The sequence below is a fragment of the Ursus arctos genome, unplaced genomic scaffold (genome assembly GCF_023065955.2).
Source record: "Ursus arctos isolate Adak ecotype North America unplaced genomic scaffold, UrsArc2.0 scaffold_19, whole genome shotgun sequence".
NCBI classification, from domain to species: domain Eukaryota; kingdom Metazoa; phylum Chordata; class Mammalia; order Carnivora; family Ursidae; genus Ursus; species Ursus arctos.
Window position 1 is genome coordinate 23,085,627 of NW_026622863.1, and position 22,722 is coordinate 23,108,348.

The 22,722-nt window shown below is 38.6% G+C and overlaps 1 protein-coding gene across 7 annotated transcripts in view; it reads left to right on the forward strand.

Moving 5' to 3' along the window:
- The window catches only part of NFATC3 (nuclear factor of activated T cells 3), a 121,854-nt gene that overhangs the window by 69,875 nt on the left and 29,257 nt on the right, over positions 1–22,722 (forward strand). For all 7 annotated transcript variants that reach the window (XR_006409025.3, XM_026495063.4, XM_057314191.1 and 4 more), the window contains 4 exons: positions 721–893; positions 4,131–4,271; positions 11,170–11,225; positions 12,246–12,372. Coding sequence is in view for 6 of the 7 variants with exons in the window: in XM_026495063.4 (XP_026350848.2) it covers positions 721–893; positions 4,131–4,271; positions 11,170–11,225; positions 12,246–12,372 (497 nt within the window). In the remaining variant the exon portion in view is untranslated. The remainder of the gene's footprint in view (positions 1–720; positions 894–4,130; positions 4,272–11,169; positions 11,226–12,245; positions 12,373–22,722) is intronic.

Below are 22,722 nucleotides of genomic sequence, written 5' to 3' on the forward strand. Positions count from 1 at the left end.
GATTCTTAGGGTTGGCTGGACTCAGCTGGCCCCTTCATGTGGTGTCAGCTGGGATTACTCAGGCACCTGAATTCAGCTGGCAGCTCAGCTGGGTTTCGAACATCCAAGATGGCTGGGATGGCTGGAGTAGTTGAATTGCCTTGGCCTTTCTCTCCAGCTTGCCAGTTGGGCTTCATGGTGGAAGACAAACAAAACAAAACAAACAAAAGTGGAAGTCATGAGGCTTAAGTGCTGGGCTCATAATTTACACTGTATCAGTTGGTTACATTCTGTTTGTCAAAGCAAATCATAAGGCCGGCTTTCAAGGAGAGGGTACCTAGGTACTCCACCTTTTAATGGGAGAAGTGGCATGCAGGTACAAGAAGGGAGGAATTATTAATAGCTATCTTTTCAGACAGTCTGCCACGCTTTACCATTATATGTTTGTCATTGAAAACATTTTTAATCTCAAAATTGAAATAGGAGAAAATAGCAGTCATAACATTTTTTTTTTAAGTGGGCTCCATGTCCAACGGAGGGCTTGAACTCACAACTCTGAGTTCAAGACCTGAGCTGAGATCAAGAGTCAGACCCTTAACCAACTGAGCCACTCAGGTGCTCCATACATTGTTCTTTTTTGACCTGATTTTAGGTAGTGATAGTTCTTCCCTGCCAAGTTGAGCTAAGTTGTTGAGGACCACTAAATATCAGTAAGCAAAATTTGTATATTTTTCTCCCTAGTATTGACTGTGCAGGTATTTTGAAACTCCGCAATTCAGATATAGAACTTCGAAAAGGAGAAACTGATATTGGCAGAAAGAATACTAGAGTACGACTCGTGTTCCGTGTGCACATCCCACAGCCCAATGGGAAAGTCCTTTCTCTGCAGACAGCTTCCATACCTGTTGAATGCTGTAAGTGAACTTGTGATGTTTTCAGATTTTGTTTATGATAAGCCATTTTCTTTTTTGCTTATAATGTAATATTTGGATCAGAAGTATAAACTGAGGCACAGAGATTAGGTAGCTACTGTGATTTTCTTGTATGGAAATAAGCTGCGTGTTTAGGTGAGAAGAGTACTGATCTTGGAGTTAGAAAATGGGTTCTCATGATAATTTGACCATAGGTAGCTGTGGGACTAAAACAAATTCTCTTGACCACAGTTTTCTTATCTATAAATAAGGAAGGTGGGCTTGATGACATCTGAGAACAAATTGAAGCTATGTTTCTGTTACTAAGTATCTCTTGGTCACCTTTGTTTAATTAAACTGTGAGCCTTTTTTTTTTTTTTTTAAAGATTTTATTTATTTATTCTACAGAGATAGAGACAGCCAGCGAGAGAGGGAACACAAGCAGGGGGAGTGGGAGAGAAAGAAGCAGGCTCATAGCGGAAGAGCCTGATCTGGGGCTCGATCCTGTAACGCCGGGATCACGCCCTGAGCCAAAGGCAGACGCCTAACCGCTATGCCACCCAGGCGCCCCATAAACTGTGAGCCTTCTTGTTGGAAGATGCCTGTCTCTGCAAACTGACGCCTCAGCTAAATAAAGACTCTTTAGGAGTTTATTTTTTGGTTGGTTTGTTTGTTTTACCATTAATCTGTTTACATCAGATTGAGAAAGTGAATGCTTTTCCCCCCAGTTTACAAAAGGCAAGAAATGAAAACAGGCCCTAGAACTTGGTACCTACTTGAGCCCTGGAGAACTGTGAACCTCTGACAGGTTAGCTGGTAGCCCTGAAATTTTGAGACTGCTGTTCAGATGTTTAGGGCATAGGCTTAGAAGTGTTCTAATTCCATGTCTTAATTTTGTGTAGGGGGAAACTGAGGCACAAGTATCTGAAGTACTCATTCAAGCTTATTTGCTTGCTGGTGAGAGCTGTGCCTAGAACACAGGTTTTCTTAGTGCTTTTTCAGTTATACCATTTTATTTCTGTCAAACACATGCATTCCTAATTTGGGATCAAACCTACTGTATTATCTTTCTGTGCTCCTTTTTGCTGTTTGTTGAATTGGACTATTACTTCATTATTTCCCAGTTAACTTTGGGAATCACAGAGCAAATCCATGGTAATGGAATTCACTGTAGAAGTAGTTTTGTATTAAATTTTAATAGACAATACAGGTACATGCTACAAAATTTAAAAAGAATATAGAGTGAAAAACAAATTTCCAGGTCAACTATTTCCTCTTCTTAGAAGCAGCTGTCATTGCCATTGTTTTTATTATCATGCCAGACTATTCTGGGCCAATATAAGCATATATGTCTATTTTTTAGCAAAGTTAATATAAATAATTTAAGTTCATAGAGTAATTTGAGTTTTTGAGGTGAAGTTATTCTAAAATGATTTTCTGTTTTTTCTTTTTATTTAATTAATATGCGATTATTGTTAAGAATATAGAAATCTGGACTGGTGCAAAGAGTAGTATGAAAATCTTTTGTAATACTACTACCCTGAGGTAGTCACTATTAACCTTTTTTTGGATTTTCTTCTCTTTTTTTTTTTCTTTTTTTGTCATATATATATATATGAATAGGTTGAGCTTAGCTGCTTATTATAACTTTGCCATTTGTTGAACACTTTTTTGCTGTTACTTTTAATGTACCTGTGATGGCTAGTTTCTGCAATAAATATCTAAAACTTGAAATAGTCTACCTCTTAGGCCAGCCAGTGCTTGTTTTCACTCTCCTTCTCTCTGAGCCATTTGAAACAGAAGTATTTTCTGAGATTGAGATTAGTGCTCAATACTTTCCAAGTGGTAGTTGATCCTAAATCCCAGACCCATCTCCTATAAAAAGGGTCAGTTTTAACATTCTCTTTGAATGGTACAGTGATCCCAATTCGCATACATTTTGTGGCTTGGTATTAAATATACTTAGGAGAGGCAATAGTGAACTGGGAATGTGTGCTTCATAAAGACATTCGAGTTTAAATTTCTTTAAAATATTGTTCTAGCCAAACAAAACACAGTTGACCCTCAAAGCCGCTAACTTTCCACCCACGAAGTAGAACTAAAAGTAGACCAGTTTTCCAGCTGTGAAGAAGAGCACATAATCCATACTTTTTTTGTTTGTTTTAATCCAGAGAGAAACCTAATTAGGCCTTTGGCAATAAGAAACCCTTAGAGAACCTAAGCAATCAAAAGAAGGTGTAATCTGTAGCTTAAAGCTCAGGCAGTTAAAAAACAGAGAAAAGAAACTCAGAAATAGGATCTCACAAAATATAACAACTTGAAATCAGTCAAAATCAGAGAAACGTGACCAAGGTCACTGTTTATAAAAGTAGATCATTTAAAGACTGACCTTAAGGGGCACCTGGGTGGCACAGCGGTTAAGCGTCTGCCTTCGGCTCAGGGCGTGATCCCAGCGTTACAGGATCGAGCCCCACGTCAGGCTCCTCCACTAGGAGCCTGCTTCTTCCTCTCCCACTCCCCCTGCTTGTGTTCCCTCTCTCGCTGGCTGTCTCTCTCTGTCAAATAAATAAATAAAATCTTTTAAAAAAATAAATAAATAAAGACTGACCTTAAGGCATTAAGAAAAATTATGTTCACATACCTTGGGAAGGAAGAGTGTAGTACACTGTAGAAACTTTACTTCCATTTTTAAAAATTCAGTTATGTACTTCATGTGTGCTTCAGTTATTTAGAAAATTGCCCAGAATGGAATCCTGTTGTCTCAGTGATGATCTAGATACTTTCTAGAGGAAAGAGCTAATTTGTGTTTGTCCTTTAGAAACTTGTCTTCTTTTAATTGTATACAATATAATTACATATGTTTGGATTAATTTGCTTTTTATAGTTACATTAGATTTATCAATTTAACAGTTGTAGGGAAGAAATATATTGAAGACATAAGCTAAAAGGAGAAAAGTGGATGAAATTAATGTTTTGAAGTCAATATGAATTTGCAGGCATTGATTCATTTTTCTTTATTCGTTTCTTTATAGTTATACAAAAATTATGTAGAAATCACACAAATCTAATAAATCTGTTTTGTTTTCTTACTAATAGTGGATATTGCTACCATTGTCTCAAACTTTAAAAGCCCAGAGATTGCTTCTCTTTATTTTATTGTATAGCTTGAATTTATCATTTATGTATGGAGTATTGTAAACTAATATTTTGTTTCTTCTGAACTCTTAAAAAAAAAAACAGCTCAGCGGTCTGCTCAAGAACTTCCTCATATTGAGAAGTACAGTATCAACAGTTGTTCTGTAAATGGAGGTCATGAAATGATTGTGACTGGATCTAATTTCCTTCCAGAATCCAAAATCATTTTTCTTGAAAAAGGACAAGGTAAATAAGATTTGAGTTGGTTGACCTCAAAATAAGGGGTAGAGGTGGTAAAATAAATTCTTCAGATGTTTCACTAACATTAATCACAAAATAGTTTTCCTAAAGCTACAGACATCATTTACACAGATTTTTTTTTTGTAAGCCATACATTGCTTAGATTTTCATATAAATATTGAATTCTCATTAAGGATGTCTCAAAATTCAAAGAAGCCCTAGTATTTCTACTCCTATGTATACATATACTCAAGAGAATTGATAGTATGTTGCACAGAAACTTAGATAAAATACTTAAAGCCACATTATTGATAATAGCCAAAAAATGGGAACAGCCCAAATGAACATCTGCTGTTAGATGGATAAACAAACTGGGGTCTGTCCATACAGTGGGATAGTAATCAGCCATAAAAAAAGAATAAAGTACTGATTCGTAACACAACATGAATGAATCTTAAAAATATGCTAAGTGGAGGGAGTCAGCACACAATGTCCCAAATCAGCAATCCATAGAAACAGAAAGTAGATTAGTGGTTGCCACTGGTTGGAGGGAGGGGAGTGACTGTTAATGGGGACAGGGTTTCTGAAATTTCGATATTGATGATGGTTGTACATCTCCGTGAACATACTAAAAACCTCTCAATTTTATACTTTAAAATACTTTAAAAGGGTGAATTTTATGTATAAATATATAAATTATATCTTCAGTTTCAGAAATGTAGAAGAATCCCGAGACTATCAGGATGTTTGATTTAGCCATTCTTGAGCATATATAAGCTCCTAGAGGACAGGGACCACCTCTGCAAAAAATAAAAAACCAGTACCTGCCTCATCTCACACAGTGTCCCAGGACCCTGCAGGGTGGTGGAAGTGCACGAAAAAACAAAACATTTTCTATCGATTATTCCTTCTCATTTGTTTAAGCATTTTTAAAATTGTGAAATACCTTTTTATAAGAAGAATATAACAGATACTCATACCTGCTACCCAGTTTAAGAAGTAAGACATTTAGGGGCGCCCGGGTGGCACAGCGGTTAAGCGTTTGCCTTCGGCTCAGGGCGTGATCCCGGCGTTGTGGGATCGAGCCCCACATCAGGCTCCTCCGCTATGAGCCTGCTTCTTCCTCTCCCACTCCCCCTGCTTGTGTTCCTTCTCTCGCTGGCTGTCTCTGTCTCTGTTAAATAAATAAATAAAATCTTTAAAAAAAAAAAAAAAAAAGAAGTAAGACATTTATCTCTGAAGGCCTCTTGAAGCCCCTTCCCAAACGGATCCTACTCCTAAATCAATCCATGCTTTTCTTTATAGTTTTAGTGTTTTCTCTGATTTTGGACTATGTATAACGTTGCATGTATTCTTCTGAAAATTGCTTTTTTCAGAGGTCAACATAAATGTTTTAAGATTGATCCATGTAATAGAAGATCTTTCACTTTCACTTCTATATAATTTTACTGTATAAACATGCCACAGTTTATGATCTGTTTTCTCACTGGATATTTGGGCTGTATCCAGTTTTTGGCATTACCAAACAATAGCTAACAGTGTTGCTATGAACATTTTAGTTCTTATCACCTGGTGGTCATAGGTAAGAACGTCATAATTCTTTTTTTTTTTTTTTTAAAGATTTTATTTATTTATTTGACAGAGATAGAAATAGCCAGTGAGAGAGGGAACACAAGCAGGGGGAGGGGGAGAGGAAGAAGCAGGCTCATAGTGGAAGAGCCCGATGTGGGGCTCGATTCCATAACGCTAGGATCACGCCCTGAGCTGAAGGCAGATGCTTAACCGCTGTGCCACCCAGGCGCCCCAAGAACGTCATAATTCTTAAAGTTTGTTAATCCGGTAGTATAAAATGGTATCTTGGACTTTGGATTTGAATTTACCTGACCTTTATTGGGGGTATTATGGGTCATTCATCTATCCTTTTTTGTGTAATATCTGTTGGTGTTTTTTGCCCATTTTTCCCCATTGAGTCAGTTTTCATTTTCTTACTGCCTTGCAAGATTGTTTATGTATTCTGGATATCAGAGTGAGTTGGGGAAGTACCTCACTTTTTCCCACTCCCCAAGTGTGTGTCATGTAATTTCACCTTCCTTTGAACATGTAGCTGAGCTCATTTCTGAAACCTTCTGGGCTGGGGGCTTTGTGGGACTATTAATTTCTGCTGTAATTCTATTCATGGGTATAGGGACCATTTAAGTTTATTTCTTCTTGAGTTAGTTTTTATGATTTATATTTTTCTGGGTTAAAAAAAAAACAACCCTCAGTCTGTTTCTCCTTTACTCTCACATTGTTACCACACTCATAAAACTTGTGACTCCAGATGTGTGGGTTTCCCATATATCAACCAATTCTTTGACATGAACTGGATGTTCTTAATCAAATTCAATTCTGACAGTAACTAGAGTTAGCGCAGACCACAGGTTAAGGGCTCAGTCTCATAAGACTGCCCCCCACTTCAAATGCCAGTCCAAAGTAGTAGGTGCCCAGGTGCCCACAACTTCTGTCTGACTTGGCTACAGATCAGAGGTTCCCATGACTACCGTCTTGGATTTGATCATTTGGTAGAGCAGAACTCAGGGCAACACTTACTTAAATTTAACAGTTTATTATATAATAAAGGATATCATAAAGGATACAGATGAACATCCAGGTGGAAGAACATGGAGTAAGATATATGGGAAGGGGTGCAGAGCTTCTGTATCCTCTATGGACATGCCACTATCCCAGACACCTCTGTGTGTTTGACAACCCAGAAGCTCCCCCAAACTCTGCAATTATTTAGAATTTTTATGGAGGCTTTACTACACAGGCTTGATTGATTATTCCATTTCCAGCCCCTCTCCCCTCCCTGGAGAACAAAGGTGGGACTAAAGTTCCAAGCTTCTAATCATGGCTTGGTCTTTTTGATGATCAGCCTCCATCCAGGAGCCTACCAAGAGTCACCTCCTTAAAACAAGAGATAGTTGTTATCACCCAGGAAATTCTAAGGGATTTAAGACCTCTGTGTCAGGAACTGGGGTCAAAGACCAAATATAAGAACAAAAGGTACTCTTTGTGCTCTTCCTATCACTTAAGAAATTATAAGAATTTTAGGAGCTTTGGACACCTGGCTGGTTCAGTTGATTAAGCATCTGCCTTCCGCTCAGGTCATGATCCCGGGGTGCTGGGATCTACTTCCACGTCAGGCTCCTTGCTCAGCGGGGAGCCTGCTTCTCCCTCTGCCTGCCACTCCCTCTGCTTGTGAGCTTGAGCTTTCTCTCTCTCTCTCTCTAATAAATAAAATCTTTAAAAGAATATATTAAAGAATTTTAGGAGTTTTATCCCAGGAACCAGAGGCAGAGAGCAATATATATTTTCCCTATTATTTCACACAAGGATTTTATTTATTTCACTCAAGTTTTCAAACTTGTTGACATTAATTTGATTATAATACTGTATTTCTGCATTTGGAATTATATCCCTTTTAAAAAATGTATTCCTGCTCTTATTTATTTGTGCCATCTCTGTTTTTTTAGTCAGTGTTTCCAGAGTACTTTTCATTTGGGTATTTGTTTTCTGTTTCCCTCGTTTCTGTATTTTTTTTCTTCTCACTTTTTTTTGGCTTCATATGTTTCTTTTTCTTAATTTAAATGGTAATCTCATTCATTTTTCATCCTTTCATCTTTTTTTTTTAAAGATTTATTTATTTGACAGAGATAGAGACAGCCAGCGAGAGAGGGAACACAAGCAGGGGGAGTGGGAGAGGAAGAAGCAGGCTCATAGCGGAGGAGCCTGATGTGGGGCTCGATCCTGTAACGCCGGGATCACGCCCTGAGCTGAAGGCAGTCGCTTAACGACTGTGCCACCCAGGCGCCCCCATCCTTTCATCTTTTTAAAACTTAAGTATTTAAGGCTATACATTACCTTCATTGCCTCTTATGATTTTAGTACCTCTTTTTCCACTGAATACTTTTTCATGGGGTTTAAATAAGTTTGAATCTTTTCATATTAAACCATTCTGTTCCCTTGACTCTGTCATCCTCATAAGCTCTCATTTTATTTCTCTTTCATTTATCATCCAACCTCTCAAGTAATGTCATCTATCTTCATTTCCTTACCTGCTACTTACTCTTTTATCTTTTGTATTGAAACATAACCTAAAACTTTGACAGCCAGCTACCTACTCTCCTCCTTGACAGTCTTTTCTTTCTTGGCCTTTGTGTGATTGTACTTAGCTGGTTCTTGCACATTTTTAACTGTCCCCACTCATCTTTTGTTATCTGGCCCTTAAATATAGATGTTTCCCAAGGTTCTGTGGTTTAGCTTTCTTTTCATTATATTCCTTCGTTCTAGGAAATTTCATCAGCCATCATATCTCTTACCTGTAGCCACATTATTTCTTTTAAACTTCTAACGTGTGCTTTAAAGTACCCACTGAATATTGCATAAATGGCCCACTGATACTAAAATATAAAAACATGTGAGGCTTAACAAACCAGTTCATCTCACTGGGTCCCCCAACTTGATTTATGATATCATGTCTTCCCATTCTTCGGCTAGAAACCATATTTTTCCATGTGTGTGTCCCTTAAAAACTTACTTCCTTTGATCCTGACCCATACCTGCCTGTCTTCAAAAAGTATCAGTTGTTTCACAATTTATTAATTCATCAGTTATTTATGAAGCAGCTGTTACATGACAGACACGAGTCTAGGCGTTGGGAATATAATGGTGAATAAAATCTTCAGGTTGCTTGCTTTGATGGTCTACATTCTCTTGGGGAAGCAGACAATAAACAAGTGAACAGATAATTCTAGATAAAAGTACTATGAATTAAGAGGGTAAAGTGGTAGTAACTGAATATTGAACTTTTTGTATCAGGTGGTCAAGGGAAGTCCTTCTGCAGCATCAATATTTTAAGCAAAAGAAGCATAAGGAAGAGATAGTATTTCAGAGCTATCCCTTTCCTTTCCATTATAAAAATTCATTTGTGCCTGAATATAATAAATATGTATGTGTGTGGGGCAGTTTCGTTATAGAATTCATTTAACCCGGAGCTTTATTTTTGAGCACTTTTGATTTAAATTGAATCATGTTAAATGGCAGCAATTACTGGTTTCAGATGAGATTGCAGCTGTGAATATGTAACTCCCATTCTGAAAGTGCCATCAGTAATCCCTTCATTTTTTGGGCCCCTTCACATGGCATTTAGGTCACAGTCTATTGCCTTTCTTTCCAGCCTCATTTCTTACCTGCTCCCTGCCTCATACTTTATATCCCACCAACATAGCCGCTAATGGTTCCCTGTATCATGTAGTTTCTTGCCATCTTGGCTTTGCTCGTGCGCTCTACCTAGACCTCTACCCACCCCACTCCCCCATCACTTGAGTTCTGCTCAGGAAACCCTCCTTGTCTCATACCCTTACCCAAAGACTAGGTTAAGGACCCTGACTTCTGTTCTCTTGGCATATCTAGAATGCACCTTTATTAGTTACTGTAGCCACCACATTTTATTATAACGAACTGTTTGTATTTGCCTTTCATCCACAGACTGAAGGTAAGAGTATTCTGTCGTCATTATCTCAGTAACCCAAAGTGCCTGTCACGTCAGGACCCAGCAAATGTTGAACTGAGCTGTATTTCTGTGTAGGCATAGCATTTGTCCGTAGTGTCTCTTGTGCACAAGGGTAGCCATTATCTAGTTATTGGACTGGAAAATGATAGTCACAATTTAGAAGGTGTTTGATTGAGCCTTTTCTGATATCCTCACAGACCAGATGAAGAAGTGATGCTAACTGTGAAGATACTTGTATGGTTTAGTAAATGAGAAAATGCCCGTCACTTAAAAAAGGATGTTTTGGAATATTGCACGTCAGACTGGAGTGAGACCTTTAGTAGCAGTTGGGGTTCTCCCCAGGTGAACAGCTCAGTTAAGATGAAGAGACAGAAAATGTGCTGGCCAGATCTTTGGGTGACACAAATCTGGAAAGCCTAGCAAATATATTCAAAGACCATCAGTGTCTAAGAAGATCTTGGCAAGCGAAGCAATCCAAGTCTAGTGGGGAGAAATTAACCTAATAAGGGGCGGGGCGGGGAGGGGGGGACACGTAAGTGCAGTGTAGGAGTTTGAACTTGGTGGTAGGAAGTGTAGTGGACTGAGGGTAACTTGCTGACTGCACACTAAGTGTAAGTCAGTATGGTACAGTTGCCCCAGAAAACTTCTATTAACAGACATAGCGTGGCAAGAGCCTTAGTCACTCTCTACCATGCTGGGTCATTTCCCACCTGGGCTGTTCAGTTCTGCGCTTGGTACATTTGAAGGGAGATGGTTACACTGGAGGAATGTTCAAAGAAGAGTGGGCGGGAAGGCTAAAATACTGTGTAAGAGTTAGATGCAGAACTGGGGTTGCTCGCCAACGGAAGAAGAGACACATGCAAACATAGCTGTTTTTAAACATCTAGAATACTGTCTTGCAGAGAACCACTCAACATTTTTTGAATTGGTGGGCTGCAAGGAGTAGTTCTTAAACCAGTAATGGGATACTATAAAGAGGCAGATTTCATCTATCCTGAAGAGCTTTCCAGCAGCAATGACTATCCAGAGATAAAATGGGTTACTTGGTGAGGGAGTGAGTTCCCCATTACCTAAGGTATACAAGCAGAAATTGACTACCGCTTGGTGGAGGTGCTCTCAGAGGATATTCAAACATCACTTGATAGAATAAACTGGGGGGCCTGCTAACGCAGGTAGCCCAAGATATTTCTCCCCATTTTTTCTCATGGGTACATATTTTATTTTCATAATAGAAGTCAGTGAGGAAAAGATTCCCTTTTCCAATAAGCTTATGATGCTAAGTACATTATATTTTGTTTATATACTTCCTGACTTGAATTACTTTTAACTGTAAATTGTTTCTTTCAATAGATGGACGACCTCAGTGGGAGGTAGAAGGGAAAATAATCAGGGAAAAATGTCAAGGGGTAAGAAATTTACTTTATTTCTTTAGAAATACTTAAGAAGCATGATGACAAAATTGGATAATGATACTTTGTGTTACAGATGAGGAGTCTTTTATCTATTGAGGGAAAGAAAAGTTAATTTGAATTTTTAGAAATTTGGACAAGAGATAAGTACTTTCCTGACACTAAAAGTAAATTTAGGGTAGATAAACAATTGGTGTCTTTCCCTTTTATTAGAAGGTTCTTACTGATGTTATCATTAATTTATTTCTCTGAATTCAGTGAAGAAATCAAATAAATTCAGTGAAGAACATATATAATGGGCAAAAAATAGGGGGAGAACAAGCCCTCGTGGGTTTGTGTATTTAGCATGATATTTGCATCTTTTCAGCATTAAGCCTTCCAGGATTAAGCACTGAATGCTGTGGTCTCTTCATCCTGGTTGGAATGGTGACAGAATCTTCTGTGGGGTAGAGAATAACACCGTGCACAGTGCTGTCCAGAGACCTGGAGAAATTAGATTAAGGATTGCAATTGGTTTGGGGCTAACAGTTTTCACTCTGCTTGTGTAAAACTATTTTTTTATGTGGGAACAAGTTTTGTATATTGCCAGTTTAGAACATTTTGAATATGAAATTTAAGATAAGAAATCTAAACTATAACACAACTCAAAAATATTAAACTTTATTAAAAACCAGAACAGCCTTCCACTTAAGATCAATAGTAACATGTAATATTCAGTAGTGCAGAGTATCTCACTACATAGTATATCAGACTGTTTTTATTTCTGCTACAACTAGAAACCCAGTTGGATGACTAAAAGGTAATTTCTCCTTTAGTGGTTTACTTTAAAGAGTTTATCTGTTGAGTTAGAGTTTCAGAGAGTAAATCTCCAGATGTCTTACATGACCAATTGATGTACATAATGATCTGTGATGGGAGAGACTGGGTAGTGAAGACTCATGAGTCGTGCTGAGTTTAGCAGGTGCATTTCATTTTTAGTTCTGAGTGTAACACAATCTTGCTTTCCATGCTCCTTAGGCTCACATTGTCCTTGAAGTTCCTCCATATCATAACCCAGCAGTTACAGCTGCAGTGCAGGTGCACTTTTATCTTTGCAATGGCAAGAGGAAAAAAAGCCAGTCTCAACGTTTTACTTACACACCAGGTATGGGAAGTTGTGATGGTTTACTATAGAGCTTGCTTTCATAATGAATAAAAAGTTGTTCAATGAAACCTATATGGGAATGTTTAAGGTAGAGTGCTTATAATCAATAAAAATCCCAACATATGCCCATCTGTCAAGTTTGTGTTGACTTTAAATATTAGATGTGATATTAGTTGTTATTTTGTAGTTATTTATCACAAGGAAATTAGAAGATTGAATGTAGATTTTAAGTCTGTTTTTCAGTAGCTCCTGGAAATCACCTGCACTACCATAAGGGCAGGTATTTGTGAATATGTGTGAATGCCCCTTGTGTCCTTAGCACTGCAAGAAGGTAGTGTGTTCACGTCAACCATTTCCAATCAAATGAAAGATCTCCCATTAGATTTTCATTTAGCAAGTAGTGACTGTAGCATACTGTGGGCTGTGGGGGATGTAAAGTTGTTGCCAGAGTTTCTGGTTTTATAGATGCACCCTAATAAAGGAGGCTTCCATTCTGTTTTCTGCAGTAGTTCAAATGCTATAACTTTCCAGGTCTTGGTTGTGACATATAAATATTATATGCAGTAATCATGCCAATGTTTACATACTCAGAGAACAAATCTTTATAGAGGCCTTCTCTGTTTTAGGCACTGTATTAATCACCAGAGCATATGATAATAAAAAATCATAATGTACTTTACTCTTCAAAACTTGTTCTTGCAAAAACTTTTATTTTTCTTTAAGATTTATTCATTTATTTTAGAGAGAAAGAGAGAATCTCAAGCAGACTCCCCACTGAGTTCAGAGCTTGACACAGGGCTCAATCCTACAACCTGAGATCGTGAACCAAAATCAAGAGTTGAATGCCCAACCGACTAAGCCACCCAGGCACCCCCTCTTGCAAAAACTTTTTTTTTTTTTTAAGATTTTATCTATTTATTCGATAGAGATAGAGACAGCCAGCGAGAGAGGGAACACAAGCAGGGGGAGAGGGAGAGGAAGAAGCAGGCTCATAGCGGAGGAGCCTGATGTGGGGCTCGATCCCATAACGCCGGGATCACTCCCTGAGCCGAAGGCAGACGCTTAACCGCTGTGCCACCCAGGCGCCCCAATTTTTTAAGCAAAAACTTTTAAATGGTTCATGGTAAAAGAAAAAAATGAACACTTAAATTTGAAAGGGTACTGGTTATTAATGATCATTTGTCATTCATATTCTTTAAAGCCTCACTATATTTCACTTTTAGCCTTTAAAGGCTATTTATATTCTCAAGTAATATTATTTACTTGATCATGTTAATACATTACTCGGTAATTAAATATTTCATATCGTTTTCAAATAGAATACAAACATTCTGAAAGATTTTGGTTAGCCATTTCAATATTAATTAAGTATTTGAGGGTGCCTACCAAGTGGGCAAAACTTATCTCAGTTCCTTTATCATGGAACTTATAATCTAGTGGGACAAACAGAAGCTAATGAATCACTAAATAAATTAGTTACTAACAAATTTGTAATTAGAAACTGCAGTAAGGACTCTGAAGGAGAGGGACACAATGCTATAGGTGAAAATAACAGAGGGACCCTTGCCTAGGCTAACTGGTTGAGAAAAGGCTCTTATGTAAAAGTAATACTTGAGATGATAACTGGAAAATAATAATAGTTTATGGACATGTATATATATATATATCTATAGTGTGTGTGTGTATACATACATACATATATGGTACTGTTCTAAGCCCTTTCTGTATTTATTCTTTTGATCCTTATAATAGACCTACAAGATAGGTTATTATCTTGTTTCACAGATGAAGAAACTGAGTAGCTAAGTAATATGCCCAGGGTCTCACAGCAGTTAAATCTTAGAGCCAAACATCATGCATAGGCAATCTGGTTCCAGAGTCTGGGCACCTAACTGTTATGCTAGGGTACATCTCAGGTTTGTTCAGTTATTTAGCAGGCATATAGAGCATTTAGTGTGTGCTTGCTGCTCTTGTAAGCAGTTTATACATAATAACTAATTTATCCTCTCATAATCCTATAAAATAGGTAATATTTCCCTCTCCTTTTTGCAAATGAGTGAACCAAGGTCACATAGCTAATAAGTGGCAGAGGTGAGATTTGAATCCAGGCAATCTGGCTATAGAGTCTATATTGTTTTGTTTTTTTAAGATTTTATTTATTTATTTGACAGAGCACAAGCAGGGGGAGTGGCAGGCAGAAGGAGAGGGGAGAAGCAGACTCCGCACTGTGCAGGGAGTCCAATGTGGGGCTCGATCCCAGGACCTTGGGATCATGACCCGAGCTGAAGGCAGACGCTTAACAACTGAGCCACCCAGGCACCACAGAGTCTATATTGTTAATAACTGTCTTTATGATAAAGTGAGGGAGAACATTCCAGATAAAGGCAGCAACATATGCAAAGGTCTTGTGGTTGGTTGGATAATGGAGTGTTAAAAGAGCCTCAGTTGGTTAAGTGTCTGGCTCTTGATTTCAGCACAGGTCATGATCTTAGGGTCATGGGATCGAGCCCTGCATTGGGCTCTGTGCTCAACATGGAGTCTGCTTCTCCCTCTCCCTCTGCTCCTCCCCCTGTTCTCTCGCTCTCTCTCTCAAATAAATAAATAAAATCTTTAAAAAAAAAAAAAAAAAAAAAGAGGGGTGCCTGGATGGCTCAGTCAGTTAAGTGTCCATCTCTTGGATTTTGGTTCAGGTCATGATCTCAGGGTTTTGAGATCGAGCCCTACATCGGGCTCCACATAGGGCATGGAGCCTGCTTAAGATTCTCTCTCTCCCTCTCCCTCTCTATCCTCTCTTTAAAAAAAAAGAAGAAGAAGAAGAAGAAGAAGAAGAAGAAATTGTAAGAAATGAGCTTTCACAGAGGTGACATGATGAAATTTGTATTTCAAAAACCACTTTCAGGGCACCTAGCTGGCTCAGTCAGTAGCGCTTGCAGCTCTTGATCTTGGGGTTGTTGAGTCCTGTCCTCACGTTGGGCATGGAGCCGACTTTAGAAATCCTTTTCCTTGCAATATATGCATGTATCAAATTAACATGTTGTACACCTTAACTTTTACACAATGTTATGTGTCAGATATATTCAGTTATAAGAAAGTTTAAAGTAAAAATCATTTCCCCCATATTTCTTCTGTCTTCTTATAAGGTGTCAATGACCAATTTAGTCTTTACTCAAATTACTAACTGTGGAAAGTGAGATTTATATGGCAGAAGCCCAAAAATGTTAAAAAGGTGATTCAGATAGTTAGAGTGTTTTGAATATATAGAGGAGACAGCATTAATGCTAATAAGGAATATCAGGGTTCCGAGAAAGGTATGAAGGAATAAAATTTAAAACATAAAAGTTGGAATGGGCCCTAGTTGGGAGAAGGTACAGGAGAGGGAAGGTAAGGATGAACAAGATGAATGTATATTAGGCACGTTTGTGCATTTAGTAGTAGAAAGGTTAGGGAGTTTCCATATGATAGCATCAACTGTTTTTCTTTAAAGAATAACATGGAGTCTTCTGTTGTGAGCAGAGGAAAGTGTGGGTGATTTGGCAGTTTGAAGAATGTGGACAAGTTTGAAATAATTGTTGTAAAGAAAGGGGAGAGTAAGTTACCACAGAAACATAATAGGATTCTAGGCATGATCAAAGGGCACCTTTGGTGTTGATATTCATGAACTTATAAATATTAATTCGCCCTGCTGTGTAAGTTTCTTAAACAGCATTCAGATTCTTTAGGGTAGGTGGTAAAATAATGGATAGTAGGGTTCCTCCACGGTGATAAAGACATACAGTCCAAAAATGTTATCAAATGCTGTGAAGATGGGAAACTGTAGAATCTAAACTGAATAAGAAGGGAGAGGGCTTCTGGGATTGTTTAAAAATAAAAAAGCAATAGAAGAGGGTCAGCAGATGAGAGGTTTTCATTGTTACCATCATAGCAGTATAATTGAACAGGCAAAGAGGAGGGAGAGCATATAGTGCCTTTACATTATCAGTTCGTGAGTTGGGAGGACAATATAAAGCTAGAACCCTGGAGGGCATTATATATGAGAATGGAAATAGTGGGGCCCCAGAGTGCAGAAAGAATATTGGATTGGACTACCAGCTGTCATCACCGGCCTTATGATTGACAATATACAAATCAGGTGGCACACACAGAAGAATAGATTCAAGAAGTGTTTGGGGGCACCTGGGTGACTCAGTCGGTTAAGTGTCCCTCTCATGCTTTTGGCTCAGGTCATGATCTCAGGGTTGTGGAACTGAGCCCTGGGTCAGACTCTGTGCTCAGTGCAGTCAGCTATAGATTCTCTCCTTCTCCCCCTCTGTCCCTCCCTCCTTCCCCTCTCACCCTCTGTCCCTCTCCCAACTTGTGCTGTCTCTCTCTCAACTGAATAAATAAAATCTTTTTTTTTTTTTTGAAGTATTTGGGCAGTCCTTGTTCTGGTTGATTACTATCTTTGAAGCATTTGGCTTTTTTCATTTTTTTCTTAAATGAAATTTTGAATGAAATTTTTATAAAAGCAAAGACATTACTGTGAATTTATTTTTTTAAAAAGGCAAGTTGAGGGGTGCCTGGGTGGCTCAGTCGGTTGGTTAGGCCGACTGTTGGTTTCGCCTCAGGTCACAGTCTCAAGGCCGTGGGATCAAGACCTGCATCAGTTCCGCCCTCAGCACAGAATCTGCTTGTCCCTCTCCTTCTGCACCTCCCCTGGTCAAGCGCGTGTTCTCTCTCTCAAATAAATAAAATCTTTGGGGGAAGAAAAGGGAAAAAAGAGACAAGTTGAAAAAATATTTTCAAACACCCTAATTGTCTTCTGCTCTGAAACTACCGTTCTATCCTTCTTTATCCTTTTGATCCATTTATAGTGCAACATTTTAAAATAAAAATGGGACCAAAATATATACAGTATACTAATTTTGTAACCTCAACATTTTCATTTTTCTTCATGAGCAAATAAAGTTTTACAGATTTTCAATAACTTCTAATATTCTAGTGTGTGATACTTAGAGTTACATTTGTCTTATTAATATGTATGAATTTATATTAAAGATTTTCACCTTTTATTTGTTGTGACAATTCTTTTTTAAATTTCGCTTATGAAAATTTTAGATATTCAGCAGTGCCTGGGTGGCTCAGTCGGTTAAGTGTCTTCCTTCAACTCAGGTCATGATCCCAGGGTTCTGGGATAAAGCGGAATTGAACCCTGTGTTGGGCTCCCTGCTAATAAGCAGAGAGCCTGTTTCTTCCTTTCCCTCTGCCCCTCTCCACCCCCTTGTGCTCTCTATCTCAAATAAATAAAATATTTTTTAAAAAATTAAAAAATAATAATTTTAGATATTCATAAGTTGCTTGTTTTTTATTAAAGGATTTGACAATTTGTTATATTTTGATAGTCCCTTAGCAATAGGAATCTGACCAGTATCAATATCCAGTGAAAGAATAATGAGTTGCAAATGGCTGTTTGGAGTTTTTTTCTTTTGTTTTACTTTTTATTATTGAAGTATAGTTGACATACAAAAGTATGTTAGTTTCAGATGTAATAACTTTTTTTTTAATTGGAAATTGTATTTGGCATAATTTGTCCCATAGTCAGTTTACTTTATAACATTCCCAGTATATGTGAATGATTTACAAATTACCCTAATCACAGAGCCCTTCCCTTAGTGGTGCTGCCTGAATTTCTCCCCAGCCTCTAGCTTCAAAACTTCTGATGTGGGAGCCTTCTCTCCCATCCCAGTATCCCTGAAGCTTTCGAGGGAATATACCTCCCTCTGAGGCCTAGCAATAGTTATTTGTGTTGGAGGTAGGTACCATCTGAGCTCTGATTTTGGAATAATGGGGTTTTGAGCCAGACTTTCATGTATAATTTTTTTATCTATGGGAAAATATATTCTGTGCTCTAAGTAGTTGACAGACTCTTGGATTGTGGTTCTCCATTCTCCACCTGGAAGAGAAAGCCTGCCTAACGGTCAGAAGATCAGGTCTCAGTTCTGCCACAGACTGTACCTACTGATTATCTATATAAAATGAGGATATAAGTCTTAAAAGAGGGGGGGGGCACCTGGGTGGCTCAGTCAGTTAAGCGCCTATCTTTGGCTCAGGTCATGATCTCAGGGTCCTGGGATCAACCCCCATGTGAGGTTCCCTGCTCAGCGGGGAGTCTGCTTCTCCTTCTCCCTCTGCCCTTCCACCCCTGCTCGTTATCTCTCTGTCTCATATCAATAAATAAAATTTAAAAAAAAAAGATGTAAGTCTAAAGCAATGGTTTTCAGGTTATTTAAATTGTTTTACTTTTCAAATAAAATCTTAGGCAAAAAGCCAATATATAAAAAGGATGAAATCTAGCTTGGGTACTCTGGTTATACTGGAGGAGGAATCCAGAGAGCTTCTACTCTTTGGATGCTACTCTTCCACATCCATTACTTGAAGAAGAGAAGTGAGTCTCTTAATGGTTTGAAAACCACCAGACCAGTAGATTATTTCACCCCCTGGATCCCTTCATCCATCAACATTCTAAACTTGAGAATGAGCGTATTTAACACAAAAGGTAGAGTTAATCTGTTTCTAAAATTCAACTCATTCTAGTTATTGGAAGTTCTCTTTTACTATATTTCCCTCCAAATAAGAATAAATAATCATAGACCAGCAAAGAGGACTTCTTAGATTTGGTCAGATTGGAGTCTTAATCCCTTATAGACAAAAAGTGATAGTTGATTTGGCAAAGTGGAAATATACTCAATTTAGCAAAGCAGAACTCCCAGTCTGAGTGCACATAAAAACAAGGATTGGATCATGCAAAAAAAGGTGGATATTGGGGCGCCTGGGTGGCTCAGTCAGTGAAGCATCTCCCTTCGGCTCAGGTCGTGATCCCAGGGTCCTGTGATCGAGCCCCGCATCAGGCTTGCTGCACAGCAGCGAGTCTGCTTCTCCCTCTCCTTCTGTGATCTCTCTCGCTTTTGCTCTCACTCAAATAAATAAGTAAAATCTTTAAAAAAAGAAAAGTGGATATTATGCTGTAGTTCTCTGTCCCCTTGTGTCCTTTTTAGTACATGATAACCAACCACTTATGTAACCAAGGGCCTTACCACCTCCATTCAGGATTAAGTAAGAGATGAGAGGCTTTCTTGGGTATTCTCCCTCCTTTGTATGGAAATGTCACTCTAGCTATGGCATTTACTGTGGCTTTCCTGGGACCAGAGTAGAAGCTGAAGTAGAAGAGGAAAAAAGAATCGAGTAGTACAGGGAGAAAGTTCTAGTTGTGCCAAAGTCAGAAGAAAAGTAAGTACATCAAGACATGAGAGGTAATAGTTGTTAGACACAGTGAACTGTACTTGAAATACTTGAGTGAGAATAAGAAATTGCATGGAGAGGGGCGCCTGGGTGGCACAGCGGTTAAGCGTCAGCCTTCGGCTCAGGGCGTGATCCCGGCGTTATGGGATCGAGCCCCACGTCAGGCTCCTCTGCTGTGAGCCTGCTTCTTCCTCTCCCACTCCCCCTGCTTGTGTTCCCTCTCTCGCTGGCTGTCTCTATCTCTGTCGAATAAATTAAAAAAAAAAAAAAAAAGAAAGAAATTGCATGGAGGCCTGGTTTAGGAATGTTAGCATTGGGGCAGAAGCAGTAAGAAGACTGGTGATACGCTTTCTCTGTTTTAAGGGTTATCTTGTTAAGGGTGGACTCACTTACTGCTTGCCAGATTTAGAGACCAACACAGTGATGAATGATGAGCCCATTCTGTTCTTGCTAGGACACTAGAGAAAATGTCAAGCTCAAACGCACCCCCAAACAAGTGCTCCATTAATTACCTACTCTACAATAAGCGAACTCTGAGGGCTTTCTAATCCTTAGATTGAGTCCATGCTTATGTGAAGACACTTGTACTTGACAGGGGTTTGATGAATGGTCAGATGAGGTTTGACTGTACTTGTGGTTCTCATTATTATTTTCTTTTACATAAAATGAAGTTCTTATAATTTAGTGAAGATGATGAAAATTTTAATTATGTTAGTTTAAGTAGTATAAACATAGAAGGGCCAACGAGATGTGAATTCAGGAAAATTATTTTTATTTTTTTAAGATTTAAAAAATTTATTTATCTTTAGAGAGAGCAAGCAAGAGCAAGAGCAGGGAGGGGAGGGAGAGGAACAAGCAGGGCTGAGCTCAGGGCTCTATCCCAGGATCCTGAGATCAGAAATGAAGAGTCGTAACACTCAACCGACTGAGCCAACCAGGCACCCCAGGAAAATTATTTTTAAAGGAGTTACAGCACTTTAATAGGAGGATAAAATATATAATTTTTAGAAAAGTGGACTGAAGTATTTCCGAAGACAAACAATGAAATCCGTTGTTTGGACACACAAAATGTTAACTGATGGTTTTCTGTTTTGATAAACATTTAAATAAAATGCATTCATTTCTACATGAAGCAGTCCTTTCAACAGGTAGATTGATCTAAAATCTTGGACTTGCTACTTTTTTGATGTGATAAAGGATAGTGGTTGGTGTTCATAACCTCTGCTTGGTAATACAGTACAGTGATTAAAAGCATGGACTTTGGGGGCGCCTGGATGGCTGTCAGTTAAGCCTTTGGGTCAGGTCATAATCTCAGGGTCCTGGGATTGAGCCCTGCATGGGGCTCCCTGCTCAGTAGGGAGTCTGCTTCTCCTTCTCCCTCTGCCCCTCCCCCCAGTTTGTGCACATTCTCTCTCTCTCTCCCTCTCTCAAATAAATAAAGTCTTTAAAAAAAAAAAAAGGCATGGACCTCGAAGGCAGAAAAACCTGGATTCAGGTCCTTGTGATGCCACTTAACTACTGTGAAATCTTAGTGTCTTTAATCTCCTCTTCAGTATATTCATTTATAAGGCAGGGGTAATAATAATCCTACCTCGTAAAGGTTGTTTTGAAGTAAATTAGGATTTTGGGGTGCAGATGACAAAAACTCACTTCAAACTAGCTTAACAAAAAAAAATTTATTGGCCCATGTAACTGGAGTATTAACTTCAGTGCTGTCTTTATATATGCTTCAGTTCAAGCAATGTGGTCTTAGGCTTTCTCTTCATCTTAACGCTGTTTTTTTCTGTTGGCTTTAGCTCTTGGGCACACATTCACCACATGGCATCTCTAGGTTTGTTACATCTTCATAGACCATTGCCAAATACAATGTCATGAAGCTGTTGCCCTTTGTTTTCTTTTAGGAGTTTTGTAGTTTTGCTCTTATGTTTAGGTCTTTGATCCTCTTGAGTTAATTTTTGTATATGATTTTCAGATACGGTTGCATCTTCATTATTTTGAACATTATATCCAGTTGTCTCAGTACTGTTTGTTGAAGAGACTGCTCTTTCCCCAGTGAATGGTCTTGGTACCCTTGTTTGAAGAGCAGTTGACTATATATTAGAGCATTTGTTTTTGGTCTCTCTAGTCCATTGGTCTCTCTAGTCCATTGGTCTATATGTCTGTCCTTAGGCCAGTATCACATGGTTTTGATTGCTATAGCTTTGTAGTAAGTTTTGAAATTACAGAGTGTGAGTCTTCTGTCCTTGTACTTTTTCAAGGTTGTTTTGACTATTTGGGGGCCCTTGGAATTCCATATAAATTTTAGGATGGGTCTGTTTCTGCAAAAAAACATTGCTGGGATTTTGGGATTGAATCTGAAAATTGTTTGGGGAGGTGTTGTGTTCTTAACAGTTAATTAAGTCATCCAGTCCATGAACCTGGGATATCTTTCCGTGTATTTAGGTCTTCTTTCATTTCTTTAGCAGTGTTTTGTGGTTTTAAGTGTGTAAGTCTTGCCTACCTTGGCCAAATTTGTTCTTTAAGAAACAGATTTATTTTTTGATGCTACTGTAAATGAAATTTTCTTTTTTTCCTTTTTTTGGCAGACTCATTCATTTTTTATTTTTCAAAATTTAAATTCAGTTAATTAACATATAATGTAGTATTGGTTTCAGCGGTAGAGGTCAGTGATTCATCATTCTTATATAATACCCAGTGCTCATTACATCACGTGCCCTCCTTAATGTCCATCATCCAGTTACCCCATCCCCCACCCCCTCCTCTCCAGCAACCCTGTTTGTTTCCTGCTATTAAGAGTCTCTTATGGGGGGCGCCTGGGTGGCTCAGTCGTTAAGCGTCTGCCTTCGGCTCAGGGCGTGATCCAGGCGTTCTGGGATCGAGCCCCACATCAGGCTTCTCCACTGGAAGCCTGCTTCTTCCTCTCCCACTCCCCTTGCTTGTATTCCCTCTCTCGCTGGCTGTCTCTATCTCTGTCAAATAAATAAATAAAATCTTTAAAAAAAAAAAAAAGTCTCTTACGGTTTGTCTCCTTCTCTGATTTCATCTAGTTTTATTTTTTTCCTTTCTTCCCCTATG